The 10,801-nt window shown below is 46.2% G+C and overlaps 1 protein-coding gene across 4 annotated transcripts in view; it reads right to left on the reverse strand.

The window, feature by feature from the left end:
• LOC125957208 (semaphorin-2A) overlaps positions 1 to 10,801 on the reverse strand; it is a 246,532-nt gene that overhangs the window by 110,870 nt on the left and 124,861 nt on the right. For all 4 annotated transcript variants that reach the window (XM_049689746.1, XM_049689745.1, XM_049689744.1 and 1 more), the window contains exon 3: positions 4,241 to 4,328. In XM_049689746.1, the coding sequence (XP_049545703.1) occupies positions 4,241 to 4,328 (88 nt within the window). The remainder of the gene's footprint in view (positions 1 to 4,240; positions 4,329 to 10,801) is intronic.

Below are 10,801 nucleotides of genomic sequence, written 5' to 3' on the forward strand. Positions count from 1 at the left end.
CTCGCGTTTGGTTCACGAGCCCCTTCACGCGCCCTAATGGCAATGGGTGGTCGGTCGTTCGGTATGTGCCGTGATAAAATGTTGGCAAAATCAACATCGGAACCGGCGTGTGGAGCAGCAGTTGAAAGCGGGAGAGAGAGACGACACGAGGGACGCTCGCACGCTCGCAAAAGGCGAAATAAAGTTAAATTGCAAACTGTTCCTGGCCTAGCGAAACCAGGGCCCTTTCCTGCACCACCACTACCACCACCAGCACCAGGAGTGGTGAATGTCTCCCATTACACGTGCCACGAGCAGCAGTGGGTACGTGCGATGGTGTAATTAAAAATAAATTCAATTAGGCCACCGATGAGAACATGGACACGCCGCCTGCCTGGTTGGTTGGTTGGTTGGTTTCCATGGTCGCTTGGACTCCGGTGTGTGCGCGCGCGTGTGTGTGTTTGTGTCTGGGCGACGGTGTGACGAGCGACATCAACTTCAAAGCGAAGAAGAAAGGACGTGGTCGTCGTCGTCGCACGCAACCGGAATTTCAACAATCCATAACCGGCACGACAAGGCACGTACCGATGACGACGACGACGACAAGGACAACAACGTTGACGAGGAGAAGGGGTTTAGAAAACTTTGCTGGACCATAAGGTGAACCCCAAACGGAAGAAGGGCCCGAGACTCCCGAGTAATGCTTGGGCTGTGATTTCGGTGATGGAAATTGTGGTGAACGTGGTGAAATCTTTGTGGTCCCCCCTCGGAAACGGACCCGGGAATGGAGCGCCTATTATGCTGCAGCATCAATTGAGCGCCGCTTATCATTACCTACCCGTTTAATAGCTTTATCATACGTTAAAATCCATCGGACATGAAACGAAACAAAATGGCATGTTCTTATGATAGTGCCCGCCGGTGTTAGTGGCACGCGAGCGAACGTGTTTTTTTTTTCTCTGTCCAAAACTACATAAAAACATGTTAGCAAACAATTTCCGGTGCCGGATTTTGGTGCGCGGAAAAATTAACGAGAATGAGGGTAAAGTTTTGGCGGGGTTTTTTTTCCCCCCGGGAAAAACTTTCGCCAAGACGTTGCGAGTCCTAGCTACTCACTTTTTTAACTCGTTCCTTCGGTGTCGTGGTGAATTATTTAGTGAACTGAGTCTGAGCTTCTTCTTCTTTCGGTATTTTCTTTTCGGCATTTTTCCTACTGTCTGTTGCGTGACACGTTACTCCGGAGTGAGTCATTCTACTCGGTTTCGGTTGGAAACTGAAGCTTAATTTGCTTCATTTGTCAAAGCGACGCATCTCTTCTTTCGCATTATGGTTGACGTACTTCTAGAGAATTATTTCCTTTTTCGCGGATGCTTCCATTTTTACCAAGCAAATCAAGTTTAAATATTAGTTTCCTATATTAGTTTTTTGTTATTTGTTTGCTTAACAAAACGCATTTATATTCAATACCAAAAGAAATAATTATATTAATCCAAATATTGCCCATCACTGGCCACTACTTTTCCCATCCTTCAATAATTTTTCGAATTCCATGTCGAAAGCACTCCTCATCCTCAACCAGTAAACGTGTAATGTAAAAATCATTGGCTCTAATTATTTGATGCCAGGTTTCACATGTTTTATGTATCATACCATATACATCATCTATGTAAAACCAACAAACGATATCTTATAGCACCTGGTTTGTTCAAATAAAAGAACATTTTTGAATTTTCCCGCAAAATTGACTTTTTAGGCACTGAACCCAACATTTGCAACCCTAGAAAAACATATGTTTTAGTTAATATTATGGGCAGTCACTTATATTGTTTGAAATGTGTTTTATTACACTTTAAAATGGCATAACATAGGGGGCTGTTGAATTGACCCAAAATTAATGACACCAAGTTTTAGCAGAATCGAAAAAACTAATCCAGAGACCTAATACTAACGAGAGAATCTGGTTTAAATTGTTTTCCTTTCATTTGCGCTATAAGTTTGTTCGAGGCAAGTAAGCAAAACGAATCTATCTAGCGATGCGCACTGTAAGCAGTGACAATTATTCGCAAAAAGACGCTCAAACCCCATCATGCTGCTCGCGATTTGAAAGTCATTATTGCATTTCTCTTCCATTCAACGTACCGACTACAGCATCACGACTCAGTTACTTTTACAGTTTTTGCACCAACCATGCGAAAGGGACCCCGTGGCAACAAAGTGTCCTATGTACGGGACGGGACACTTGAACGTTGCACCACCATCAAGACTTAGAGCCGGGACTGCTTGGAGTGAGCCGGCGCAGTCCCAGACCACTTTCCGGCGGGCGAAACGTGTCGAAGAAGTGAGCGAAACGGATTTAAAGTGATAAAACCAACACGCCACCCAACGCCAACACCACCGTCAGATCTCCATTTCGTTCGGAAAGGCGGACAAAAAAGGAATGCTGGAGGCGACGCGCAATGGTGAGTCGTGCTCGGTCGCGACGGACGCGCGCGCAGAATATCAAAACCGAACGATGAATAATGAGTTGATTCAGTGCGAATAGTTGAAAATTAACAGATTGGATTATGAACAGTGACAGCGACCAGCGGTCGGAGGAGGCCACGTCGTTACACGTCGAGATGATGTGGCAGGCGGCTAGACGCAAATTAAATTTGGCCGCAAGTTGTTCGCTCCTGGGGTTGGAGGCTACCTTGAGCCTTCGCCAGTAATCATGTGAACAGAATTACTGAAAGTTCGTCTATTGAAGCGTTCATTATAGCGTGAGTAAATCGCAAGAAATGGAAAATGCTTCCCCCTCTGTGATAGTCGCTAGGTAGATAGTCACGGCAGCCATTTTCAGCAAAGAGAATATCAAAAGAAAAAAGAAACCAACGGAATGTTGCCTATTAGTGCCATTCCAGGGAAGAGCAAACACTAGACACTAGACACTGGCTGCAAATGCGGCAACTTAGCGTCTAGGTCACGCACCGACACCACCGGAAGTGAGCCCCTGTGGAAATCTCGGTGCGCCAGATAGGGAAAAACCTTCGTTTTTTTTTCAATTTATGAATTCTTAATTTTATCGGAAAATCGCTGATGGCATTTTGGTTGGTATTCCACCAACACATCGTAGCGCGTTTTAAAACGAAGAAAGAACCCGAGTCCGAGACGATGAGCAGGGCACTGGGTGGAGGAAATGGGAACCACTGCATTCCAGCAAGCAATTGATAAAGGCGGAGCAGCGGGAATGCCGTGGAACGCGTTCGCGCAAATGATACAAAAAGAAACGGAGGGAAACAAGTTTTCTTTTAGCACATTTTCACTCCGCTACATCGCTACATAACTAGCGCGGATCGCCAATATGGAGGGCGAACCAATGTGGAAAGGACATTGGTATTGGCCGCATCAGGTCCTGCAGCTGGAGTCCATCCTTTTGATCTTGTCGCTTTCCCGCTCACCGCCGGTAGCAGCATGATGTGCTCGGTCCATTTTTATACCATCGGTGGGGACAACAAAAGTGGCGCAAGAATGGGAAATCTAATTTACATTAAGATCGTGCCTCTATGATCGTGCATTGAAGCGTACACGAAGCGGTGGGCGGAGGGGAGTCAAGGAGCTTCTATCGAATTTGTGATTCTCGCACTCAGTGCTTTGCACCCGGTATCCGGTTCCGGTATTTTCCTGTTTTTTGCTTTTCGCTTCACTACACTTTGCACACGACAATGGGGATTCCGGTGCTAATGTTGCATGTTGATGGTCGCTACGAAGGGGCACTTTCAAGATGTGGTTCAAAAAGAAAATAAGTTAGATAAAATAGAAGATCTGGTGTGACATTCAGACAAGTCGGTGTTGGTCAGTAAAGATGAAATGCTTTGAACAATTAAAAGCTACCTTTTTGTCGCATAATCGGAAGAATAAAGATTGCATTCCTCGTCATAGACAAGCACGATAGCAAATTTACGTTCCTATAAACGGTATAAGCTCCCGACTTGTTGCGTTGTTAGTCGACTAAAGGGCTCTTAAGTTACCATTTTTTTTTACAATCTGTCCCGGAAATGTAATTCCCGTAGAGTGCAAGAAATCGTTTCAAAATCAATCAATATTAATGTATTCACAATAAAGTTTTGTAGTCAGCAAATGACAGTCAATGAAAGTTTCTTTACTGTGAAAGTTACTATCGTGGCCATGCACCTTAAGAAAGAATAAAATAGCAATAACACCATCGTCGATACCGCCTAAATAGTAAATAGTGTTAGCAAAACTATTTGATTTGAATACTTACATCGCTCCGACGTATAGGGCGTCTCGCTCCTCGTCAAGATAGAACGTTCTGTAGTAGAACTTGCCACACTGGAACTCCCGGACATGGTCTGAAAGGAAGAGAACGTTTACAATCAGTTTGTATCTATTTGGTAACTTTTTATAAATCTTCTATGCTTAGCGATAGTGTTTATTAAATGTAACTCCCAAAAAAGGACAGCGCATAGTGCGGCTAATCTTTAGTTTTCTCCCCCCGCAAAATTCACGCCGGATTGTCGGATTTAGTTCGCTAATTAATTATTCAAAAAATCCATTAAGAATGGAACCCACTTACTGATAACCGATACGGACTACGGGGTTTTTGCTGCCAGTCTGTAGAAAGAGGCCACAGGCCATGAGCAGCAAAAACAAAACATCATTTATCCATTATTCGCCCTTCTCGGTACGAGGAGTGAAAACAATTCGTGGTAAATACGCCAAAGGACACCCCCTTTTCTTTACTTCTTTTAAACCCTCTTCTGATCATGTAACCGTTGTCCACGCACACACACTCCTGAAGACCCACCCCGTTGCTCATTTGGTATGCATTAAATTCAATAAAGAAATCCAATAAAGAAAGCATTCCACAAACAGCACCACACACCCACCCACGTGCAATCGAACAGCTTGTCCCTCGGAAGCGTCCTCTGCTCTGCTGGTCAGTTAACCAGCAGACCACCGACCATCAGCTTTCTATTGTAATAGTGTGTCCTGTTGCATAGTCTACCGACCGTCATGCGGTGGACCTTTGCCTCCCCCCGAAGAAAACACCCAAATGAGACATAAAGAAATCACATTACGCTATTGATGCAATCGGAGGGTGTGCCGGGGTGTGTGCTGGTCACTACTAACAGAAGTAAGGGGTAGTGTTGTGGTTTCTCTCTAGGGATGCGACTGCTACGTCATATAATGATAGCAATAGCGGAGCGCTTCCTTCCTTCGACCGACGACCAGACCGACGACCAACCAATTGCAGCCATTTTCGACCAGATATGGCCCATCGGGATTGGGGTCGGGGCCCACCCTTACTACTGCCAAAGGACACTACCCTCCTCGACACGAAAGAGACGTAAATGAAAGCCCCAATGGAACTAATAACGCATCGCACCAAACAACAGACCAACACACGAGCTACACATGAGGAGCTGTGACGCCGGATCCGAAACCCTCGTATCCCTCGCTTAAGGGCCCACTTGTTACAACGTCCAGGAAGCGACCACTAGCTCGTGCTGGTTCGATTGGGAAGTCGTCATCTGGGAATTGTTTTATATTGGATTTCGATGCCAATGACGCTGGCTGTAACTGTTTTGCGGCTAGCACCATTTTGGCTACATCCTAGGGGCTAGTGTCTGTCTGGCTGTGTCCCTCTGTACCCGGGGATCTGCTTCCTTCCTGGAAGTGGTTCCTGGTTAATACAAAACCCTCTCTTTGCCTTGAGCTGAACCAGCAACTCGGAAACTCCTTAGTGTCCCCTTCGCTGTTCGAGTTGGTTCCGGCTTCCGGCTTCGTCGGCCACTACTACAACCGGTGGATCGTCAGACATGTATCGACATCAGACAGAAGGCATCACACTTCCAATGGGGAAAGTAGTTGTACCGGAAATTGAATGAAAAAATAACGAATCAACCTGCTTGGTAGGAATGGAGTCAACTAGACTCCGGTCGCTTTAAACGGAGAGTTGTGGCTGTTCCTCCAGCCTCCAAGGAATGCACTGCTCGAAGGAAGGAGGAAGCAAGTTGCCATTCAGAACGTCATTCGCGCTGTTTGTTTGCTGTGTACTGCTTGCCAAACATCTGGCATGATCAAGCTCTCTCATCGCTTTGCACGCTTTTTGGCACACAATTCATAATGATGTTCGCTCAAGAAACCCGAGTAAATCCCAACGAGGGCGCGATAAAATGCGCCCCGCAGCGACGGTTTTGCCGAACTGTAATTTGAGTTTAAGGTTCTTTATCTTGTCCGTCCGTCGCGTCACTCTTCAAATGGACACTTTTTCTTGCCAGCAAACGGTGGAACAAACTTGGCGCAAATGGCGCATCCGTAGTTCATGAAGCAGCGCGCTGAAATCGCACCCAGAGTCCGGATCCGGAGGTAATGACTGGAGCGGTTCACTTGCACGTTCCCGTGGCCATCATCTTGTTGATAAATGACGACAATTTATTTATGACCATTTGCCGCCATCGCATCGCCGTGTTTCCGAGCTGATAGCTGAGCCTTTTTGGTGTGCTGCTGCTGGTGGTGGTAAAGGTTCTTCAACTCGGTAGAAAATCCATTAGAAAGGAGAGCGGAGAGTTGAGTCTCAACGATTGTCGGACTTTTAAGAGCAAACTGTCCCAAGGAACATCAAATTATTAAAGTTCGCAAAGTATCCCGGGGCTGTTTAAGGTTTTGTAGTTTCCGTTGATTGAAATGAAGTTCGTCTGGTTTGTGAAACAAATGCATTTCAAACTTCAATCGCTGATGGTAACTGGAATGTGGCTTTCTGTCTCTGTCAAGGTAATTACTCTAGCACCTGGCACCCCTAGAGCAGACATTGGAACGTTTCGGGTACGTGTGTGCGCACGGCGCTATTGCAGAAAACAATTTTGCTATTCAATACAGCGCCCAGCACATAACTCGTCGATAGACTCGAGTGTGATCTCGACGACGACGTCGACGAAAGTCAAACCATCATCATCCAGCAGCACCACCTTCCAATCCATTAGGCGAAAAGGCGCTGGGCACCTCAACACTCAAGAACAACGATTGGCAATTCTTGGAAATACATCTTCCACTCCCGGATCGGATCCCTCTCCATTCGGTGGCCGGTAGCGCACCCACTTTTTTGGATTACCGACCGGAACTTCCTTCCGACGACCGTGCCGTGCCCAGTGTATCATATTGTTGCTGCTGCTGCCGCCGCTGCTGCTGCGGTTGAGAAAGTCGGGACCGAACGAGGAGCTTCCGCCAATCGCCGGTCCTCATCCTCTCCGGAGGTCCTCAACAAAGCAAATATACATGTTGTTGGGCCGGATGGCCAGGTGATGAGAGATGTTGTGTGCGCTACCTGGCTGTAGGGACGACGCAAAAGTTGTTGGCCCCGAAAAGTTTCGCCTCAATTTTCGTAGCCATCGAGATGGAACGGAAGCGTTAGCACCGGTCTTGGTGGTGGTGTTGGTGTTGCTGCATCGCTGATGGTGGGTTTCTTCCAACAGCCCCTCGGTCCCAAGTCAAGGCACTTTCATCGTCAGATGAAATAGTCAATACACGAGCGACGTGCTTCGGGAGCATAAACAGGTAGTTGCTCAAAATTGACGTTGCTTCTGCAGGGTGCGACCGGAACCGGAACGGAGCCGGAACCGGTGCGGTAGACAAAAAAAAGGTAAAAAAGCTCGCCAGGTTTAGGTGCTAGTGCCGAGCGCCGAGCGGCCTGTAACATGACGGCCGAACGTGGACGTCACTGTTGGCTGCAGAAGGACAAGACGGTGTCCCGAATAGCAAGGAAAAGCGTCAGCGAGCCAATGAGATGAAGTGAGTTTCTATGACGTGTGCGTGAACGTCCAACGGTTGGTTTGGTTCAACAAGCAAGCAAGAAAAGCGGCGCTGAAAACGCGATGCCTCACCAGGTCACGTTTTCAGGGCACGAGAAGTAAGAAAAGTAGGAGAAGGAAGATACCCAAACGACTGCCGACAGGCCGGTAGACGTTCTGTTGAAGGAAAATTATCAAAGGATTTTGCTTTCAAGTTTTTCCCCCTCGATCCAAGCCGGCGCTGAAAAGCTTTTTAGAGCGTGTGCGTTCGTGCGTGTGTGCGTGTGTGTGCGGCGCAGACGTAAGATGTGCGGTTCGCCTCCTTGGATGGTGGATTCTACGCAACAAACCCCAACCCCGGGTCCCCGGGAAGGGAAGGAGGAAATTTATAGATTCAACACCGCAGCCACCCACCACCACCACCACCACAACATATGCACAGGGAGGGTGGAACGATATGATATGGTGCGCCAGAAGACAACACGCAAGCAAGTTGCGCTGTTGCGCCCTCCCGTCTATCATGGCGGAAGTTTGCTTTTCACTTTTCACTCCATGTCGTGTTCCGGCTTGGCGTGGGCTTTCTGCGCTGCGCAACACAGCCAGCCCCACATCTTCATCGCCCACTCATTATTCCAAACAGGTATCTGTTGATGGCACCTTGCCTGGAGGTCCTTGTCAGCTATAGTCGCTGCTCATCCCGGCAGTCAAACTTCTTGCGCCGGTGGTTTCGTAACGCCACGGCAGCAGCAGCTTCCGAGTGGTTTTTGGTGGCTACTAACACGCTGTGCGTTGGGACGGTTATTGAATTCATCAGCAAAAAGCTGGCGCTAGCATCAGGGTTCGCATCTTCGATGCGTCATTTCGTTGTTGTAAAAGCATTGCTTTTAGATGCCGATACACCGATGCAATATTAGTCTTGAGAACAATCAGAACGAGTGAGAATGAGCGCTTCAAATGTTTACTGCTACTAACAGTGGCTACTTAACAGTGGTTACTACTTAACAGTGGCAATCGATCTTTCAATTATCTAGTCAGGCCGAAAATGTGATCTGTAATTTGCTGTCAAAATTCCAATTCCCTAGCGACCTATTGCTAAATTCAGTTAATAGATATAAGTTTCCGGATCATTTTCTTGATAAATCCACTCTAAAGATGCAAGACCACGATAGATCCATTCACGGTAAATAAACATTCATTTGCTGTCATTTGGCGAGTTGCAAAGTTTCAAACAGCCACCATAGCAACTTTATTTTGCATCTCGGAAACACGCACACACACACAAAGTGCTGGAAGGATATGCATGGCCAGCTAAGTCTACCATCAGAAATAGAGTGACTTTGCTGATCAGAAATGAGAATTGTGGAATTTAATCCAAATTTTTTCCATCAATTTTAATTTATTTTGATCCGTTTAAAACCGTCTTTAAAAGAAAGGTTCTTCTTTAATTTTTTTGCGCACAGGATGTAAAATAAATAAATATTAACATATAAGATAGAGTCAAGGAATTTATTACAGTTACTACGATCGTATGCGAGTTTGTTACATCTTAACCGTGGCTGGCCACAATAGCAACTTTATTTCATCCTAATTTTGACAAATCTTAACGAAGATTTTTCATAAAATTTTCCGATAAAATGTGTTTTTTGTAGGAATGAATTAGATTTACTATTATTCATATCAGATGTGCAAACACTCATTTTTCTATTAGCTAACTCGACTGATGAGGAATTTGCTACTATAAGTCTGTTGGATTTTGCCAAATGGAACGGAATGTTGTATTCCTGTATCAACACAAGACTGAAATAGAATACTCCAAGGCGTCAGGTTGCCGTTAACGATTAGCTAATAACAGTAAACCCACATGCATAAGTTGCGTGTCAGCTCCTTTCGATGATTTAGATGCTTCACCAGCGTTGATGCTGAAAAGCGTTCGGTGTCAGTTAATTTATAAACACAACAATAACCAACATTAACACTAATCGCCAGTCCTGTTGTGAGTGTATCCCCCAACCACCCCAAAAAACGCTCGCACTCAATCAACAGGATGCCCCGTTTAGTGTCCAAAAATACGGTTACAAAATCATACCCGCGAGCAAAGCGATTAAGCGAATGACAAATGAATGTTCCGGGAAAAACGGGTTGGACGGGTGGTGTCAGTTTTTTCCATCCGCTCGAACTCGTATTCGAACGGATGCACCGGAAGGCAATGGCAAGTTAATGCCGGAATACCGCAGAAACCCGAGCGGTGGGCGCAGCTGTGGCAATGCAATGCAAATTACGCTCGCAGACTCCGGGGCGTGTGTGTTGGCGCAATGTTAATCAATTATGTCGATAATTTTCATTTGATTAATTACTTCCCACCAGACGACACACCGCACATCATGCACATATCGCACGCGAGCAAAAGGACGAAGGGAAGCGGTGCTGCTGCAGCTGCTGTCAACCAATTGTTCCACCATTATTTCGCAACATCCGGTAGCGGTTGGCAGCTGGTCCAATAAAAAAAACGAAATGGAGAAAAAGAAAACAATTGGACCTCATTGGCCCAGTTGGTATTGTAAGCTGAATTGATAAAATTGACAGACGATCTCGACGAACACTCCAGCAGCCCAGCAGCAACACAATTGCGTTACCTTGTGTGTTAATCACAGCCTTGTGTTCGTGCTAATGAAAAAGGAAAGCGAATGGCAAACGGTGAACATTTTCGCGTCCAATTACATTTGAGTGTCAGGCATGCCAGGTAGGTTTTTCCGGACTGAATTCGAACCAATCGGGCCACTGCTTGTGACGTTTTACGACGATAATCTGCTTTTCCGCGTCGAACCAACCAACCAACATTTAGTGAACGCGGACACGATTCGTACATTTGTGTAACAGGACACCATGTAAAGGATGGTGGAAGGGGGAGGAGAATGATAACGCGAATTACCGCCCAATCAGCGCGAGCACAAGGAGGAGTTTACCCAGTTCAACCCACTTGACCTCTATCCGTCAGCGGTGATCAGCATCCCTTTAGGCGACTCGCACTACGAACA

Source organism: Anopheles darlingi, chromosome 3 (assembly GCF_943734745.1).
Source record: "Anopheles darlingi chromosome 3, idAnoDarlMG_H_01, whole genome shotgun sequence".
Classification (NCBI taxonomy): Eukaryota; Metazoa; Arthropoda; class Insecta; order Diptera; family Culicidae; genus Anopheles; species Anopheles darlingi.